The 20,206-nt window shown below is 42.8% G+C and overlaps 1 protein-coding gene across 6 annotated transcripts in view; it reads right to left on the bottom strand.

Annotated features, from left to right (window-relative positions):
• Positions 1-7,584: 7,584 nt before the first annotated feature.
• GPCPD1 (glycerophosphocholine phosphodiesterase 1) overlaps positions 7,585-20,206 on the bottom strand; it is a 53,465-nt gene continuing 40,843 nt past the window's right edge. For 3 of the 6 annotated variants that reach the window (XR_005660350.1, XR_005660352.1, XR_005660351.1), the window contains exons 14-23: positions 19,873-19,912; positions 17,801-17,862; positions 16,976-17,041; positions 15,808-15,944; positions 13,634-13,769; positions 12,882-13,042; positions 10,698-10,829; positions 9,491-9,585; positions 9,248-9,339; positions 7,590-7,808 (exon numbers count right to left, since the gene is read on the bottom strand). Coding sequence is in view for 3 of the 6 variants with exons in the window: in XM_039913081.1 (XP_039769015.1) it covers positions 9,519-9,585; positions 10,698-10,829; positions 12,882-13,042; positions 13,634-13,769; positions 15,808-15,944; positions 16,976-17,041; positions 17,801-17,862; positions 19,873-19,912 (801 nt within the window). In the remaining 3 variants the exon portion in view is untranslated. Of the gene's footprint in view, positions 7,809-8,806; positions 9,340-9,402; positions 10,830-12,881; positions 13,043-13,633; positions 13,770-15,807; positions 15,945-16,975; positions 17,042-17,800; positions 17,863-19,872; positions 19,913-20,206 lie in introns of those variants that run through there. The other 3 variants (XM_039913081.1, XM_039913080.1, XM_029072465.2) reach the window with 3 other exon arrangements.

The raw sequence follows: 20,206 nt of genomic DNA, 5'->3' as shown, positions 1-20,206 counted from the left end.
TGCTCTGTGATCTTGGGCTAGTTACTTCACTTCTCTGGGTCTCAGTGACCTTATCTGTAAAATGGGGCCTGAGACTGTGAGCATCACATGGGACAGGGACTGTGTCCAACCTGATTTGTTTAAATCTATCCCAGAACTTAGTACAGTGCCTGGCACATAGTAAGCACTTAACAAATACCGTTATTATTATTATTAATAATATAACTAAGACACTGCTTTGAAAAAACTCCCCCTGCCCTGGATCAACTATTTTCAGTAAGCAAGCCTTTGAAATGGTGAGCTGCCTCTCTTGACAGATGCGAGTTATCAGCAGGACCCTGGCAGGGAAAGACTCCCAAAGAGCGGAAGAACCGGAGAGCTCTGGCATTCTTCCCTTCATTACCCACAGAAGAATCTATTCTGAGCCTCCCCCACTGAGCAAGACTTGGGCATGTTTGCTTACCTCCACGGGGAATGGAAGTGATAAACATGCCAGTTCTCCTCAAGGGTAGAGCCTCCTCACACAGAAATCTGATACTCTGGCTCCTTGCGCCTTCAGGAGCCCCCTTTTCTCTGGGGGAACCTCAGCTTGGGTCTCTGAGCTCAGTGACAGATCTGGATAACTGGAGCCATGGGATCATAAATGTTAAGGTTATTCTGAATCATCCTCACCCTCTCTTTTGAAGCAACATGCGGGGAGAAGTTATTATTAATTGCACTTAGTGCTTACTTTGTGCAAAGCACTATACTAAGCCCTGGGGGGGGGGGGATAAAAGGATATTGAATCAGAGAGTCTCTGGTCTCAGAGGACTTACAATTTAAAGTGAGGGGGTGGAGGGGAGGAGAGAGGAGAAAAGATGTATGACCTAATCAGAGGAAAAGAATACAAATAATAAAGTAGCATGAGTGTGCAGCTATTTGAAAATATCCTTTTCCCTGTGGACCACTGTGCACTTGGTATCTGCTCACTTTTGAATGATATAATGGGTAAGTTTGGAGAGTGGCAAAAGCTAAACCAATAACAGCACAAAGTGGGTAGGAGGGGCTTTTCCCAGAGAAATGCCCAGAACCCAGGCTGGATGGAAAGAAGAGTTAAAAACTTGAAATCTGTGATTGAAGAAGAGAGATGGCCCGTTTAAAGTCCTGTAGACCCTAGAAGCCTGGGGTCTACTTAGCCTAAGGCTGCCTTTCCTCATCTTTCTTACAGCACGCCCTATCTTTTTTTCAATGATATTTGTTAAGTGCTTACTGTATGCCAGGCACTGTACTAACTGCTGGGGGCTAATCAGGTTGGGCACAGTTCATGTCCCACATGGGACTCACGGCTTTAATCTTCATTTTGAGGTAACTGAAGCACAGAGAAGTTAAGTGATTTGCCCAAGGTCACACAGCAGATGGTGGAGCTGGGATTAGAACCCAGTTCCTCTGACTCCTAGGGTCATGCTCTTCCCACTAAGCCACGCTGCTTCCCCCAATCTCACGTCCTTAACCTCATCCTCAGCGTAGTAAGAGGGCAAAACTAAAACCATAGGAGGGGTGGGGAACGAAAGATACTGACAAGAGAGATGCTAAGTGTGGTGTGGGGGAGAGTGAAAGGGTTGGGCAGAGACAGTGTCATTCTGCCCAGTGGATGTGATAATGATGGTAGTAACTTAACTGCTTACTCTGCCAAGCACTCACTAAGCACTTAATAGCAATAATAATAATAATAATAGCAATTCTTATTACTGTTATTATATATATACCTGTTAAATACATACTATGGCCAAGCACTGTTCTAAGGGCTGGGGTAAATACAAGTTAATCAGTTTGGACACAGTCCCTGTGCCACATTGGGCTCGCAGTCTAAGCAGGAGGGAGTAGGATTTCAAACCCATTTTACAGATGGGATTACTGAGGTACAGAGAAGTTAAATTACTTGCCCAGAGTCACACAGCAGGCAAGTGGTGGAGCTGGGATTAGAACCTAGATCTTCTGACGCCCAGGCCCATGCTCTTTCCACAGGGCTTTGCTGCTTCTCTTTGGTACGCACAAACAACCAGATTAGATATAGTCTCTGTCACATACATGGCTCAGTCTAAAATGTTTAATCCTCATTTTACAGATGAGGTAACTGAGGCCTAGAGAATTCAAGTGACTTGCCAAAGTCACACAGCAGGCAAATGGCAGAGCCAGGATTAGAAATGTCAGGACCGTGCTTTTTCCACTAGGCCATGCTCCTTCCCACAAAAAGTGTGTAATCTCTTCCTGTGGGTCTTCGTTGACAGGTTACTCACCCCAGAGATGAGGGACCCATCCCTAATTCATCCTCCTCCTCATCATTAGTGGTGTGTATACAGCAATTATGTATGCAGGATACTGTGCTAAGCACCAATGTTGCAGTCTAGAGGGGGAGAGTCATTAATATAATTTAAAATATATAATTAATAGATATGTACATAGGCTACTGCCCAATTTTCATCCCAACCCAATCTGCCAGGGTATGGAGTGCCAGAATTTCTAGGCGAGTGTGTGGTGCCAGTGTGGATGGACTTTGAGTCGCGTCTTCCAATTCATTCCCAGCCTAACCAACGGCTAGTTGCAGGAGCCTCTGAGAGTGTTATGTTCTCCTCTTTTCTCAAATTCGGCAAGATTTGATCAGTGGGTCCTTAGTCTCTGACTGAAATAATGCCCCGGCTCTGGCTAAAATAGAGACCTCCCCAGTTTGCACAAACACCACTTCTGGGGAAAGCAGGATGGGAAATTCACAGGAGCTCCATAAATGAGAGGCTCACAAGATGCAAGAGAGGAGAGGAGAGGAGAAACAGCTGCTATCTATTCCCATTCTCTACACTTACACACAGCTACCAGGCTGTGGGCCAGATACTCCATTTGTCCACACTCACCCCCACTCTTTAGACTGAGTTTTACTTAGTGTACAATATCTATTGCCTACTTATTTTTGGCATTTGTTAACTCACTCCTCAGTTAAGGAAGACGTGAAATTCTGACTTGGTTACCTTTACACTTGTAGTAAATATCATTCAATAGAGAAACAGCATGACCTAGTGGAAAGAGCACAGGCCTGGAAGTCACTATACCTCCACCACTCGCCTTCTGCGTGACCTTGGTCAAGTCACTTAATTTCGCTATGAATCGGTTTTCCCATCTGTCAAATGAAGATCACTTTTTCTCACTCAGTTTGGGAGCCCAGTACTTAGTTTAGAGCTTGGCACACAGCAAACGCTGAATGAATGCCACACTTATCAAACCTTTTCCATCAATAAGGGAGTTCACGTAGGCTGCATGTAAGTCCATTTCCATGAGGAAGCCACCCTCTTGACTTGACACATTATTATTTCTGATACCTGCCACTCTAAAGCACTCACGCTTTATGGTACGAGCCCTGGAGCAGGAAACGGTGGAAGTCTGGGGAGTGCTTGGGGTTCCAGAGACTGTTCCCCCAGCATCTAGGAGGAAGGGATCCTGATGCCAGTGGGGAGATGGCCCCAGCCCAGCATCCTATCCTTGAGGTTTGGTTGGAAAGGAGGAAAGAGTATACAGTTAATGCCACTGACTCAACGAGAATCCCATTGCTCCTAGAGACCTCCTACTCAAGATCTGAAACTCCTTCCCCCATCAAACCCACTAGAATACAGCTGTCTTCATCTCTCCTTTATGAAACTGGGTCCCCTCCTGTAGCCCTTCCTTCTAAGAGATGCATTCTCCGTCTCCAACTGCAAAAGTGAAGAGCACCACAGTTGGGCTGGAAGGAAAAGGGCGCCTAATAGGAAAACATAGATAACTCTGAAGAGCAACCTCTCAACAGAGAAGATTCTTTCTTACTTCACGGCCCAATAGTGCTTCAAAGCATTATTAAGGTCATATGTCCTCCAAGATGCATCTCCTGATTAAGCCCTCTTTTTCTCCAGCTTGCTCTCCCTTTTGTGTCTGTGCACTTGGATCTGTGACCTTTGGATATTTGATATTCTCCACCTCCAACCCCACAGCACTTATGTACAAATCTTAAATTATACATTATAAATTATTTATCCATATTAATGTCAGTCTCCTAGTCTAGCCTATAAATTTGTTAGGGGCACAGAACGTGTCTGCTGATTCTGTTATATTGTACTCTCCCACGCACTTAGTACGGTGTTCTGAACACAATAAGCAAATACCATTGATTGATTATGCAGATTGGGAAATTTAGATCCACTGCCTGTTGTTCCAACAGGCACTCTTCGAGTGATACCCCTCCCACCTCAGGCTGGAAGGACCACGGGTGTTCATTTGGCTCATCTTTTGTTTTCAGACCTGACACTGACAACACTTCCTTTAAAGCTGGGGTTTAAAGATGACGATCTCGTCATCTCCTACCGCTGCACTATCTCCTCACTCACCAACTCTGAAATCCCTCTCTCTGACCATAACCTTCTCACCTGCCTCATCTCTCACACTCCCTCCCCCTGCAAATCTTCGCTACTGCCCCACAGAGACCTCCGCTCTCTCGATCCCATCCGTCTTTCCAATAGCATCTCTCCTCACCTTGCCGCCCTGTCCTCTCTTCCCACTCTCGACGATCAGGTCTCCGCTCTCAACTCCACCCTCTCTACTCATCTCGACTCTCTCGCCCCCCTTTCCCTCCGCCGCTCTCGCTCCACTAACCCACAGCCCTGGATCACCTCCTCCGTCCGCCTCCTACGCTCCTATGCTCGAGCTGCTGAGCGCTGCTGGCGAAAGTCCAAGCACCGAGCCGACCTCACACACTTCAAATTTATCCTTTCCTGCCTTAACTCTGCCCTCTCCTCCGCCAGGCAAAGCTTCTTCTCCTCCCTCATCGACACCCATGCCCGTCACCCCCGCCGATTGTTCCGGACCTTTAACTCTCTCCTTAGGCCCCCTGTTCCTCCCCCTCCCCCATCTCTCACCCCCAATGATCTGGCCACCTATTTCCTCACAAAAATCAACACGATCAGGTCTGAGCTCCCCAAAGTCACCCCTCCGCCTCTCCCCTCCCCCCAACAACCCCCTCCCCTACTTTCCCATCCTTCCCTGCAGTATCCTCAGAGGAGATCTCCTCCCTCCTCGCAAGTGCCACCCCCTCCACCTGCGCCTCGGACCCCATTCCCTCTCACCTTCTTAAAACCATCGCCCCTGCCCTCCTCCCTTCCTTAACTTCTATTTTTAACCACTCGATCTCCAAGGGCTCCTTCCCCTCTGCCTTCAAACATGCCCACGTCTCCCCCATCCTAAAAAAACCCGCTCTTGACCCCACTTCCCCCTCCAGTTATCATCCTATCTCCCTACTACCCTTCCTTTCCAAAATCTTAGAACGAGTCGTCTACAATCGATGCCTAGAATTCCTTAACTCCCATTCTCTCCTAGACCCCCTCCAATCTGGCTTCCGTCCCCTCCACTCTACCGAGACTGCTCTCTCTAAGGTCACCCGTGACCTCCTTCTTGCCAAATCCAATGGCTCCTACTCCATTCTGATCCTCCTTGACCTCTCTACTGCCTTTGACACTGTCGACCATCCCCTCCTCCTCCATACCTTATCTCACCTTGGCTTCACGGACTCTGTCCTCTCCTGGTTCTCCTCTTACCTCTCTGGCCGATCATTCTCGGTCTCCTACGCTGGAGCCTCCTCCCCCTCCCATCCTTTAACTGTTGGAGTTCCTCAAGGGTCAGTTCTTGGCCCTCTTCTGTTCTCCATTTACACTCACTCCCTCGGTGAACTCATCCGCTCTCACGGCTTTGACTACCATCTCTATGTAGATGACACGCAGATCTACATCTCCGCCCCTGTCCTCTCCCCCTCCCTTCAGGCTCGCATCTCCTCCTGCCTCCGGGACGTCTCCGCCTGGATGTCGGCCCGCCACCTAAAACTCAACATGAGCAAGACTGAGCTCCTCATCTTCCCTCCCAAGCCCGGTCCGCTCCCAGACTTCTCCGTCACCGTGGATGGCACGACCATCCTTCCCGTCCCGCAGGCCCGCAATCTCGGTGTCATCCTTGACTCGTCCCTCTCGTTCACCCCACACATCCTATCCGTTACCAAGACCTGCCGGTTTCACCTCTACAATATCGCCAAGATCCGCCCTTTCCTCTCCACCCAAACGGCTACCTTACTATTGCGGGCTCTCATTATATCCCGGCTAGACTACTGTGTCAGCCTTCTCTCTGACCTCCCTTCCTCCTCTCTCGCCCCGCTCCGGTCTATTCTTCACTCCGCTGCTCGGCTCATCTTCCTGCAGAAACGATCTGGGCATGTCACTCCCCTTCTTAAACAACTCCAGTGGTTGCCTATCGACCTCCGCTCCAAGCAAAAACTCCTCACTCTAGGCTTCAAGGCTCTCCGTCACCTTGCCCCTTCCTACCTCTCCTCCCTTCTCTCTTTCTACCGCCCACCCCGCACGCTCCGCTCCTCCGCCGCCCACCTCCTCGCCGTCCCTCGGTCTCGCCTATCCCGCCGTCGACCCCTGGGTCACGTCCTCCCGCGGTCCTGGAACGCCCTCCCTCCTCACCTCCGCCAAACTGATTCTCTTTCCCTCTTCAAAACCTTACTTAAAAATCACCTCCTCCAAGAGGCCTTCCCAGACTGAGCTCCTCTTCCCCCTCTACTCCCTCTGCCATCCCCCCTTTACCTCTCCGCAGCTAAAGCCTCATTTTCCCCTTTTCCCTCTGCTCCTCCACCTCTCCCTTCCCATCCCCACAGCACTGTACTCGTCCGCTCAACTGTATATATTTTCGTTACCCTATTTATTCTGTTAATGAATTGTACATCGCCTTGATTCTATTTAGTTGCCATTGTTTTTACGAGATGTTCTTCCCCTTGACGCTGTTTAATGCCATTGTTCTTGTCTGTCCGTCTCCCCCGATTAGACTGTAAGCCCATCAAACGGCAGGGACTGTCTCTATCTGTTGCCGACTTGTTCATCCCAAGCGCTTAGTACAGTGCTCTGCACATAGTAAGCGCTCAATAAATACTATTGAATGAATGAATGAATAAAGCTCTCCAGATCAGGGACTGACAGCAAACCTTCAGTCCATTTCCACTCCATTTAACAGGGCTCAGGGTTGGGAAATTCCTTGTATCCCTCCTGCCGAAGAGAACACTGGCTTCTTCACGCTTTGCCATCAGTAGAGATTAGGAATAGCTTCTGTTTGTATAGCCAATCGTAACCACCTAGATTGACACTGAAAGGGTAGCTGGCATTTTGCTCTCTTCCACCTTTATTTCTGTCTCCCAAAGCCATGTACAGAACTGGTGCTGTTTCTGGAGTTAATGCCAGACCTGAAGTCAGAGCCTCTTTTGGGAGAGAGGGAAAACAAATAAATCGAACTGAGGAGAGCAAACTTTGATTTCTGGGTGTTTACTTCTTGGCCTGAGGGATGAAGGTCACCAGAGAGTTGCAGTCACGCACCGAGATAGACAAAACAGGAAATTAAATTTCCAAGGGAGCATTAGAATTACTTCCTTTTTTCCCTTCTGCTTTCCATAACACGGTTCTTCCCTGCAGAAGATCCCTATTTCATACCCTTCTTGAATTTTGTGTTTGATAACTGGATAGCTATTTTCTAGATTCTTTCCTAAGTTGGTTGTTAAAGAGAGTACGCTCTCAATAAGGCAGAGACGACGACTGTTTAATTTGCTCAAGAAGTCATACATAAATACTTGCTGGACTGGAGACAGTCTGGCTGTGGCTTGGTCCCCTCACCTCTAATTTGTCTACCATTTACCCTGCCAGGAGACAACAGGAGGGTTGGAGAAGCAGATACCCAATGCAGCTTGGAGGCTTTATTTTGTTTTCTTTTTAAACGGTGGCTTTTTCTAGATGAACAAAAATCTGTTGGGGGAAGAGAGAGAGGAAAAATAAGAACCAAGAACACGCATTCCTTGGACCCGGGCTAGACGGTGTCTTTCTGGGGAAGTCCGATCCTGGCCTTGTGGGGAGATGTTGAAACCCTCCTTTGAAATCTCCTTAAGGTATAGGGAAAAACTGACCATTCTGAGTTGTGAACACCAAAGCCTCATTTTACACTTATTTTTAAAATGATTGGCCAGCAAGATCTGAAAACAGCTCATTTTATTGAACTGTATATTTTTAGAGTGTTTTACAGCAAAGGAGGAAAAATCATTAAATTGATCTGTGCAGTGTTTCTCTAGTTTAAATCCATGTTTAAAGTGCTGCATTTGCCTACACAGAACCATAGCCGCCACTACTGTTTCTGAGAAATGAGGAGAGGTAAAACACATTTTCACATTTGCATAAATCTGTCAACCTTTCCTACACACTTAATTAAAAAGCATTTCAGAAGGAGCATCGTGGGCATTATATTACTTGTGCCAGAAGCATTAGGTGCTTGCTTTGGCAGAGAGATCATTTGTCCCCAGGTGGCATCATTCGTATGTCATACGAAGCTCCTAATTCTAGATTTCCCTCTGGATTTTAAATTCCTAAACTCTGGCATGAAAGAGTACGGCACCTGAAGGGAGGGAGGGAGGGAGAGGGATAAGCCAAGGTGTTATTTGAGCTCTGGTACCAGAAATTCACCCAGAGGGGCTCAGGCAAGAAGGTAGCAGTGATGGTGAGCCTGGAGTCATTTGGAGCCTAATCTGAATTAAGTGTTGGGTGTGGTTCCCACCAAACCTCTTTGGGAAGGAACGGAGTCAGCCACCCTAAAATACATTGGGTGGTTGACGCCACCCTAAAAAAAAATCTCGTGATGAAAACCACACTTACAATTCCAAATACATGCCAACTACTCTGGCACCTATGATTTAAAAAAAAAGTGTAACCACAATCACGCTGCTTCTTACCAATAATATTCATATTGCAAAGACTGTAAAGTAGAGACGAAATGTATTTGTCAAATGACATTTTAATACTGACTCAAGTTTCAGACTGCTTTCCCAAATTCTTAATGCATTTCTGAAACAAAGATTCAGTCAGCATACACCGTTTTATACGTTAAAAGGATCCCCTGTAACACAACTCTTACACTGAATTTTAATGTGTGTTTTTCAGTGTCGTCACGTTACAGTAGCACGCCGGCTCTGTCACACGTGCCCCACTGTATGTACGTGTTTTCAGTTACACACTGGCCCACTGCACAGGCTATGACACACCAACACATGGAGCAACTGTGTCTGGCACTGAAGTTACTCCCTTAAATATATACATAACTTCAAAGTATGTTAGCGAAGTTACTGTTGCTGGCGCTCTTTCATTTGACAGTATTTCCCCGGAACAAATAAAGAATGGTATCTGGGGTGTGTCGGTACCTTCTCTATACAGAAAATGAAACGCTCCATCTAAAAACGTCTCCTTTGGAGAAGAAGCTTCAGAGATGTTTGATTTTTCTTTTATGATAATTCTAGGAGAAAGTAATTAAGATAGTCCATGGATAGTTTTCAAGTGACAGAAAAATAAACTCGTATATTAACAGTTGAGCTTTAATATCTATTAATGGAAAAAAAAACTACACATTTTCCTAAGGTTATCCATGACGTTTATCAAGAACTTACATAATTGCTTCTGAATGAACTGATCCAGTCAAGAAAGAATACAAGCTTGAGAATTCAGGACTTTATTTTTTTTTTTTTGTTTGGAGATTGGACTCCTGCATAACACACAAAAAGAACCAAAGCTATGTAATAGGTAGTAGGACACACTAGAAATGGTGAGCATATTTAAAATGCCTACGACAGGCTACTTTTAGGCAACAAATTTTTTTTTTAAGTCCTTGTCACCTTCTCAAACTCACCTAGCACCAAAGGATGAAAGGACTTATCCGTAAACATGTATAATTTCATGCTTAATACCTGAAGCATGCATTCTGTAGAATCTGTACATTACGTAATGCTCCACTAAAGTTATTGTGCAATATTCAAATCTGCAGAAATTAATCTGCAATGCATCCTTTTCATATATTAAGCCACTACATTACCTGCAGCATTTTGAAGTTTAGCAAATTCATGTAGAACAACTACTGAAAAAGAGGTATGAATCATGTTTTCACTTTTTGCTTTCGACTGCTTATAAGGACCTCGTATTACTGCACTCGTTTGGCTGGCAGAGGTGGAAAAGCGGCAGCAGCTTCAAGGTTCACGATTAAATGGATTTTTTTTTTATGTACAGAGCAGTCTTCAAAAAAATATGTACACATATACTTTAAGATGGCACAAAGGTTTGTACAGTTGGAACCACCAGTGCAAATGCATGCATTTGAGGTACTAATTTTTTCATGGCCAGGTATAATCGTGGATATAGAAATATAAAATAGCCATTCTCTTCATCCGCTGCTAATGATCTCAGACCAGGTGAAGGGACATTCAATGAAAAGCTCATCTGATAAAGAAGTGTAAATAGGAGAGACTATAGTCATCTTTACATATTACAAAGTGCTATACTTGCAATCAGAATGCATTTTAACTTACTTGCTTTTGTGGTTAAACATACAATTTCTAAGGTTTACATGCAGATTGGATAGTAATTATACCTGGCCAAATGACTTAAATAATATGACTTGAAATTCTAGTAAGAACTGTAGTGGAATAGTAAAACGCTTAATTATTGCTTCATCAGACTGAGAAAACTGAAGGCATAGATAAGCACTGTTCGATGGTGAAAGGTAAATTATTCACAACAGGGGCATGTGCCAAAATTGGTCCCTAGGAATTCTGTAGATTATCTATGCCGTTAGCATCCAAATGGATTTCAGGACACACGCACAAAGATGATGATGAAACAAAGTGGCTAACAGTGGGACATAAACAACTTTTCAGCTCTGGTAACTCCTTCTTCAGGCGTTCCAGCTGCTCCACCTGGAATACATTTGGTTGTTCGGGCATCCAGTCATATATCCTGTGAAGGAGGGAAAGTAAGAGATCAGGAAAAATCTTGGGGTCATCACTGACTTCCAGGACATTGTTGGCTCAATGTTTAGGGCCGAATATTGTCAGGAAGGACTGAGAACACAAAAGCTACAATCCTACCGCCATGTAAAACCACAATAAGGCTCACACGAGGATACTGTGTCCAGTTAGACCGACATTTTAGGAAGGGGACAGAGCTAGAAATGGGAAAGACAAACAGGATGATTGGGGAATTGGGCTGCCTTAGGAGTTTTTAACAATTAAGGTACTTGTTAAGCGCTTACTATGTACCAAGCGCTGTCCCAATGGCTGTACTGGGGTAGATACAAGTTGATCAGGTTGGACATGGGCCCTGTCCCACATGGGGCTCACACTCCTAAACCTTCTCAATCTTATCTATAGAGTTACAGGTTGAGAGGATGCACTAGATGTCTATAACACCATGAAGAACATGGACATACTGAAAATCAGGAGAGAATGCTATAATTCGAGAAAGGACATTCTTGGCATTTTGCAGGAGTTCATGTTTTATTCAAAGTGTGTGGCAACAAAATTTTTTTTAATGGCATTTATTAAGCGCTTACTATTTCTATATACCACCGAGTTGGCAATTATAGCTTTGATCCTGCCTCCCCGACCCCCAATCTCTTTTTCAACTTGCTCAGAGGAGAATCTTCATATTTTGACCCTTGGATCTCCAATTTTGCCTGCTTCATAGTTTGCCAGTAAGCCATCTACTCCTTACACTCACTCTCCTTCAAAATAAAGACTTACTCTAGTCATTCTGGGCTAACAGCATAATGCTTAAGACACTAGTTGGTGTGTTACTACTGTCAGGGTTTACCTCTTATAAAGGTAAGTGACTTAAGTATGTGACAATCTTAAATGCTGAGGAACAGGTACTTAATAAAAAGCTGAATCAATTTTCAGCTACTGTATTTTAATGTATGTGAGAATGGAATGAGAGAGTAATTTGGAAAAGTAAGAATATTATCATTTTTCTCCAACTCTGTACCAAGTAGTCCTAAGTGAGCACATTCTTATTATGAAGTCATTGGTAGCACGATGAAAATAAATCAGATGTCAAGCAACTCAATTAGCTCCAAAGGTTACTTTAGTTTCTCCATCTAAGCAAACTGGAATGGCCACTCTCAGGTTCTCCCCTCCACTCTGCCTGCCACAGCAGGCTGAAGGAACATCCAAAGACCTTTTGCAGGCACCCATTTTTTGAGAGAAGTTATGTTTGGCTACAAACACAGCTGTCAAGTGAGCGCTTGCTATGGGCACAGCACTCTACCAACCAGTTGGAGGAGTACAAATAACAGTCTGCAGATATGTTCCCTTCCCACTACAAGCTTACCGTCTAGAGGGGAAGACAGACATTACTATACACAAATAATGTATAACATATAAAGATATACACATAAGCGCTGTGGGGTTGAGGGGGTGGGGTGAATATCAAATGCCCCAAGGTCACAGATTCAAATGCTACCATCTATTCCTGACAACTGGAAATGTCTTCTAAATAGGGTCAGAAGTTAAATCATTAGTAATAAACAATTTAAAATATATTGTAGCTTTCTCTGATAAAACCATCCACTTCCTGAAAGTTAGATGGTGATATAACTTTCAGGCAGGCACAGCGTGAGTAGAGGAACAACTGTAGATACACTGACGGACTGAATTTGGTACAATTCCCATCACACATTTCAATGTTCAACTTGGACGTTAAGAATTCATTTGAGTTAGTCTTACAAGAGAGTTTCTGAGGTGGCAATTTTCTACTAGGTTGAGGATACAACTAAATCTCTGCAGTTAATTCTCCTCTTCTCTCCCTTTGGGTGGTAAAATAAACTGAGTCAACAGATTTTTTCTGGGGACAACAAAATCATTCTAAGTCCAAGGAAAGTGGCTAAAAGCAGAGCTGTCCTAAATAACCAGTCACAATGGAAATGGATTTGTGACAACATACACAGGCCCATACAAGCACCTTTCTGCATGTCCAAGAGAGCTATGGAAATTTACCTACAAAGATAAATACCTGTCATAGACGAGGCCATCAATTCCAAATTCCTTTAGCTTTCTTCGGTTTTCCGGATCATTTGTATCATCACCCCAACAAAAGACTACTAAACCTTTAGATTTTGCCTCTTGAATATATGATGGATTCCTGAGCAGGTCTTCGGTGTGTGCATTTATGCCCTGAAAAAGATTGAAATATTTAAAGACAAATATGCAATTACAGGAAGATACAGAGAAGCAGTATGGCCTAATGGAGAGAGCAAGGGCCTGGGAGTCGCAGGATCTGGGTTTTAATCCCACTCTGCCAAATGTTTGCTGGGTGACCTTGGACAAATCACTTAACTTCTCTGTGACTCAGTCCTCCCTCCTACATAGACCGTGAGCCCTATGAGGGACAGGGGCTGAGTCTAACCTGATTCACTAGTAGCTGTCCCAGTGCTTAGAACAGTGTTTGACACATAGTAAGCGTTTAGCAAATACCATTTAAAAAAAGACCCCTAAAAGTTGTATTTTCTAGTTGCTCCTTATACTGGAAAATAAAAGCCTTACAAACCAATAAGAGAGGAATAACTAACAAGGATTATTTTCTCTATATCTGCTCCATTAATGGAGGTTATTTTTAGATTATGGTAGAGTGAAGAATGTGTGCTGTGTTTCAAATACTCATTCAAAATTTCAATTATGACCGATATGAATGATTAATTGTAATATGAAGACAAACAATTTAGTATTTGAGTTTTTCAATGGTAAAAGCAAACTATCACAGCTTACCAACAAATTTTCAAACTGGGCAAAACTCATTGCAATGTGAGTTGTCCGTGATCGGAGATCCATGAGCTCTGGATAAGTGTCAGATTTCCCTTGAGTCAAAAATAATATGGGATACTTGTTCTGCTTTTGCCGAACCCTATAATAAACATTACAAAAATGTACAAAGCAGAAAGTCATTTTCGAGGGTAGGTAACGAGCTAAGGAACTACCATATTTTCCCCGGTGGTCTGCATTAAGCTTCTTCTGTGTAAAACACTAGGAACCTAGGATTTGGCAATATTGATTATGTGACCTGTTACTCATTTTAATTAATGAAAAGAGAGAAAGCAATAATCGAAAACATGGGAACTTAGTTTCAATTTCCTTAGAATCATATTAAAATGAAGGAAACTCCTCACCATCAGCTTTAAGACACTCTATTAGCTCTCCCTCTTACCCTTTATCATTCCTCTCCCACTTTTCCCCCCCACTCTTTCTCTCACAGACGGCACACATTGCTGCTCTAATGCTAACCTCCTCGATATGCTTCAATCTCGTCTCCCCTGTTGCTGACCCCTTGCTCACACCCTTTTTCCTTCCTGGAACTCCCTCCCACTTCATATTCAACAGATCACCACTCTCCAAATCTTCAAAGCCCTACTAAAATCATTTATCTCCTCCAAGAAGCCTTCCATTCAATCGTATTTATTGAATGCTTACTGTGTGCAGAGCAGTGTACTAACTTCCCTGACTAACCTCTTTCAATAGTATTTATTGAGCGCTTACTATGTGCAGAGCACTGTACTAAGCGCTTGGGATGAACAAGTCGGCAACAGATAGAGACAGTCCCTGCCGTTTGACGGGCTTACAGTCTAATCGGGGGAGACGGACAGACAAAAACAATGGCACTAAACAGCGTCAAGGGGAAGAACATCTCGTAAAAACAATGGCAACTAAATAGAATCAAGGCGATGTACAATTCATTAACAAAATAAATAGGGTAACGAAAATATATACAGTTGAGCGGACGAGTACAGTGCTGTGGGGATGGGAAGGGAGAGGTGGAGGAGCAGAGGGAAAAGGGGAAAATGAGGCTTTAGCTGCGGAGAGGTAAAGGGGGGATGGCAGAGGGAGTAGAGGGGGAAGAGGAGCTCAGTCTGGGAAGGCCTCTTGGAGGAGGTGATTTTTAAGTAAGGTTTTGAAGAGGGAAAGAGAATCAGTTTGGCGGAGGTGAGGAGGGAGGGCGTTCCAGGACCGCGGGAGGACGTGACCCAGGGGTCGACGGCGGGATAGGCGAGACCGAGGGACGGCGAGGAGGTGGGCGGCAGAGGAGCGGAGCGTGCGGGGTGGGCGGTAGAAAGAGAGAAGGGAGGAGAGGTAGGAAGGGGCAAGGTGACGGAGAGCCTTGAAGCCTAGAGTGAGGAGTTTTTGTTTGGAGCGGAGGTCGATAGGCAACCACTGGAGTTGTTTAAGAAGGGGAGTGACATGCCCAGATCGTTTCTGCAGGAAGATGAGCCGGGCAGCGGAGTGAAGAATAGACCGGAGCGGGGCGAGAGAGGAGGAAGGGAGGTCAGAGAGAAGAGGAGAACCTCTTTCCTCCCTACCCTACTTCCCCCACTCTTCTGCATCACCTATGCACCTGGGTCTATATTCCTTTAAGCACTTTGATACCCCACCCTCACACAGCACTAATGTCCATATCCAAATACTAATTAATTTTATACTAATGTCAGTGTCCCCAAATAGACTGCAAGCTCCTTGAGGGGAGGGATTGTGTCCACCAACTTTATTGTACTCTCCCAAGCACTTAGTATAGTGCTCTGCATACATTAAGTGCTCAATAAATACCACTGGTCGATTTAACTATAAATCTTTGCTCTTAAAGATACTCATAAAGATGCTCATAAAGTACAGTTTTGAACTAATTTTAGGGGGTTTAAATTCCCAAGAGACTATAAAAGGGACGCTAAAGACAGCTGATAAAGCAGACAAAGACGGCAACAGTAAAAGTGTTCATCAATTTTTTAAAAATCTGGACCTTAACTTCCAGAAACTAGGCAACGTAACTGCTTTAAAACCAAGCATCTTAGTAAGTCCAATTTAATTCCAGTGCTTTGAACAGCAAATTCTACCTGGTAGTTTTTGCATGAACAAACTATAAGTCCAAAAGCTTATGAGAACCGTTGGTTACTTACATTGTACAAATGTCCGCATCAAATGAAGAAAATACAATTCTCCTCTTTCCAGCCTTTTCCAAAACAGTCTTTAGAATGATATCCAAGAACAAATTCATGTCAAAATATGTTGACAAGTTGCCATCCCAAATTCCATCCTACAGTGAAAGGAATCAAAAGAACTTAGGTGCCATGTACCTTTTTTTCATTCTTCAGGTGTTATTTTAAGAGAACATTTACAAAATTCTTTTAAGTTTTTTCCGAGAGTTAAATTTCATTTTGTGCTTGGTAAAATGGGAATCCATTTATGGAATTCTCCTCCATGCCCTGCTAGAATTTATTGTAATAATAACACTAATGATAAATGGTATTTGTTGAGCACTTGCTATGTTTCAAGCAGTTGGGTAGATACAAGGTAAAGAGAGTAAACACAGTTATTTCCCCAAAGGGGTTTAAATGGCAGGGAGAGGAGATATTGCATCCCCATTTTACAGATGAGGAGACTGAAGCACAAAAGCTAGATGACTTGCCAAGATCACACAGCAGTACAAAAAAGATTTCAAAAGTAGACAAAAACTCCTGGAAGCTTCAATTTAAAGCAGTTAAATTCCAAAGTATCTTTAGGTTATGATTACAAGTATTTCATGGATTTGGACCTCATAGGTTTTCATTTTTAAAGCAAACCTAAACACAATCAAATGCTAGGTTGATCAACTTAAATATTAAGAAAATGATTTTTGGTTTGCCTAATACAGTGTCAGTTACCTTAGGAGTGTCTATAGTAAAAAAAGAAACTTAAGTAGATAAAAAGTTCAAAGACTGCAACTTTGTTAATATCAACCCAATATACGACTATTTACATCTAAAATTTAGTAGCATATTTTACTCACTTCACAGGATAACTAATCTACCGCATTATCCAAATAACAACTAGAATATTTCACAACAAGAATTTCATTTTAATCTATTAATGGTAGTTATTGAGTGCTTAAGTGTGTAAGAGCATTATACTAAGAGCTTAGGAGGGTACAATACAACAGAGTTGGCAGACACTTTCCCTACCTACAAGGAGCTTACAGCCCAGAATTTATGAGGTCATAACATAAACAACTTTCCCATAGGAATCAGCAAGAGCAACAATACAAAACAGAAATAGAGCATAAAGAATAGAAGGAAACTCATTACTTACTCTCTGTTGGCAAATCCATTTTATTTCAATATTAAACCCAACATCTTCTGGTAAAGACTCCAAAACCTACAGTGATTTTTTTTTTCAAAAGTACATATGAAAAAATTACACAGAGGAGAAAGAGAGGAACAAAGGAAGCCAATTACCATGTTGACAAGTAATTTCAGCTTAGGGAAGTTAAAAAGCCTTATATATTTTAGTGCGACTGGTAACTTTTGCATGCATTTTGGGAGTTCCGGCACTACCCAAGTCATGCACTTACATTTATGTAATCCTAGAGCTGGAGGATTATCCATTCTTATTTCAGGCTAGCCTCCAGACAGGTGGACTACTAACTTATCGATGGTTTTTAGTTGTCCACTCTTTTTCTTAAAGCCCTCCAGACATAGGGACTCATTCAGCTTATAGCTGGTTAGGATTTACTTTTTGTCCAAGAGTACTCCTCATCAATTGAGAATTTACTGCAAATCAAATCAGCATATTCATTCCTCATTCATTCAATCGTATTTATTGAGCACTTACTTTGTGCAAAGCACTGTACTGAGCGCTTGGAAAGTGCAATAAAGAGAGACAATCCATGCCCACAATGGGTTTACCCTCACTCATGTTGACTTTCAAAAGAGTGTAGGAGGAACTAATATGGAGCTCCATTCTCCACAGAGTAAGTATTGATCACAAAGTTACTTAGAGGTGCCCTTTTATTACTGTACATATTTTACATGAAAGAAAAAACTTTCTTCTTTTTTCCCCCCTCCCAACCAACTGACCACTAAATTTAATTTAAACAACTATTTGAAATTCATTAAGAAGCTGCATGAAACTTACCATCTGTAGAGAAGGAAATGGCTGATTCTCAGAAAAAAAGTTTTCTTCTTCTACAAAAGTATCTGAAAATAGAAATTATGAAAGTCTTGATAAATATGTCATTTAAATCCCTCAAACTAAACTGCTTCTACCAATAATCTGATAAAAGGCAAGAGAAACTAAATCCTCATTTTAAGATAATGAAAGAAGGGTATTTCTTGAAGACATTGATTTTTCAGATGGTTGTGATCTTTAAACGGTATTTTATCAAACTGAATTCTAGCATCTAATGAAAAATATAGATTGATTTTATTTTAACCAGGGTGGGGGGCAAATTTATATGGCAAAATCTATAGTGTAGCCTAGTGGAGAGAGCAAAGTGTGGGAGTCAGAGGACCTGGGTTCTACTTCCAGTTCTGCCATTTGCTGCTGTGTTACATTGGCAAAATCACTTAATTTCTCTGTGCCTCAAATTCCTCTTCTATAAAATGGGTATTAAATTCCTATGAACTCCATGTTGAGGAGGGGAATGTGTCATTTGTTTATATATAAACCTTTTGGGAAATATAAAACAGTGAGAACTCAGTAAGTATTATTACTGCTGCTACTAATATCCAAAATTGGATTATGGTAGATTTCATTTGTCACCAGCTATGAGTCTTCATTACTTTTATTTATTTTTCCCATAGCTGCAAAACATTTTCCACAGAGTAGCTTTCTCCAAGCTTCACCAATTTAGGACAGTCTCATCTCCCCATCCCCCAGTCACTTATAAGAGTATCAGAGCCATCTCTACAACTGACCAAAGTGGGCCCAAGCCTTGGTCTACAATTTTTTACCATTTTAAATTACAGAACTTCTTTCCACTACTGCATGAGAGTTGACTGTGGAAGCTTTTAAATCTAATTACAAATTACTTACTAAAAAATGAATGCTGTAAATGACTATGCTACAGTTACGTTGGTTTATGTTACAACTCATGCGGAAAAAAAGTACGAAACCCCTGGAACTAAGGTGAGAAGTTGATGGTATACTGTTACCACTTGCAATCAGCTGCATAAGCCTTAAATTAATATTCAAATTGTATGTTTCTGACCTCAAAAAACGTCCTTATCAGCTTTAAGGCAGTCCAATCAAGTCATCTTCCTCCTACCTGATCACACTGATGTCCTCGCACAACCCACCCCACACAATTTACTCCTCCGATCAATGGCAATTGATGGCTTACCATGTGCAGAGCAGTGTCATCATCGGTATGTACTGAGGGCTTACTGTGGGCAGAGCACTGTACTAAGCACTTGGGAGACTACAATACAACAGAGTTGGTACACAAGCTCCCTACTTAAAATGAACCTACAGTCCTCTGACGCCAACCTACTTTGTTTTTCTCATCAATCTCACCGCCGATCCCTTGCCCATGTCCTCTCCCTCTGGCTTGGAACTCCTTTCCTCTTCAGAACCAACATACTACCACCCTCCCCACCATCAAAGCCACCCTAAAACTCAAAATCTTCTCCAAGAGGCTTTCCTCTCAAGTCCCTCACTCACTTTCCTGTCTGCATCACCTATGCACTTGAAGTTGAACTCTTTAAGCACTTGACTTCACCCCCAAAGCACATATATACATATATATCGCCCCTCTGGACTGTCCGCTCATGTTTACCAATTCTATTGTATTGTAGTCTTCGAAGCATTTAGTACACTGCTCCATACACAGTGAGTGTTCAGTAAATACCATTGACTGATGGATGATCAGTTCACAATTCCTTCATTACACCACCGACAATCTTTCCGGAAGGTTAGACAAATGGACAAAAGCCTTTACATTTTATTCAAATGCTATGTAGGTAGGCTTTGCTCTCAATTTCGACAGAATTACTGTCTTTAAGGTTACATGCTAAATTGAATAAAAGTGTACGAAATCTAACCCTGAAAAATGAACTTTAGCAAAAGCTAAGTTGGAATAAAACTCTTTTGATAAACGCTAAAGAGTTATCCTGATTTTCAATTTAAATTGGGATCCAAGGAAAATTATTTAAAAAGCATCAGGCCATTTACAGTGAAGTTTGGTTCTTTTTGGAAGAGAAACATACCTTTGTGATCTTTTGACTTAAGTGCAGTCACATGAGCCAGCTGGAGATTACAAAAGGAAAGTTTATAGAGTTAGAAAGAATTCCTGAAACTGCAGAAATGCTCTTACTGTGGAAACAAAGCTAAAGACTTCAAACACGCCCACGCCGCTCCTATAAAACCTTCTCTGGATCCCCACTGTGTCATCTAGCCATCAACTTAATTTCCCTCCTCCCACTCCCATCTAAACACCTTGAATTACTTACATAAACCAGCTACCTCCATTTCCTCTCCAAGCCCCTCCTTGAACCTCTCCAATCTGTTGGCGTACCCCACCCCTTTCACTACAATGACACT

Source organism: Ornithorhynchus anatinus, chromosome 9 (genome assembly GCF_004115215.2).
Source record: "Ornithorhynchus anatinus isolate Pmale09 chromosome 9, mOrnAna1.pri.v4, whole genome shotgun sequence".
In the NCBI taxonomy this organism is placed as follows: Eukaryota; Metazoa; Chordata; class Mammalia; order Monotremata; family Ornithorhynchidae; genus Ornithorhynchus; species Ornithorhynchus anatinus.
This window is presented reverse-complemented; position numbering and strand designations above follow the sequence as displayed.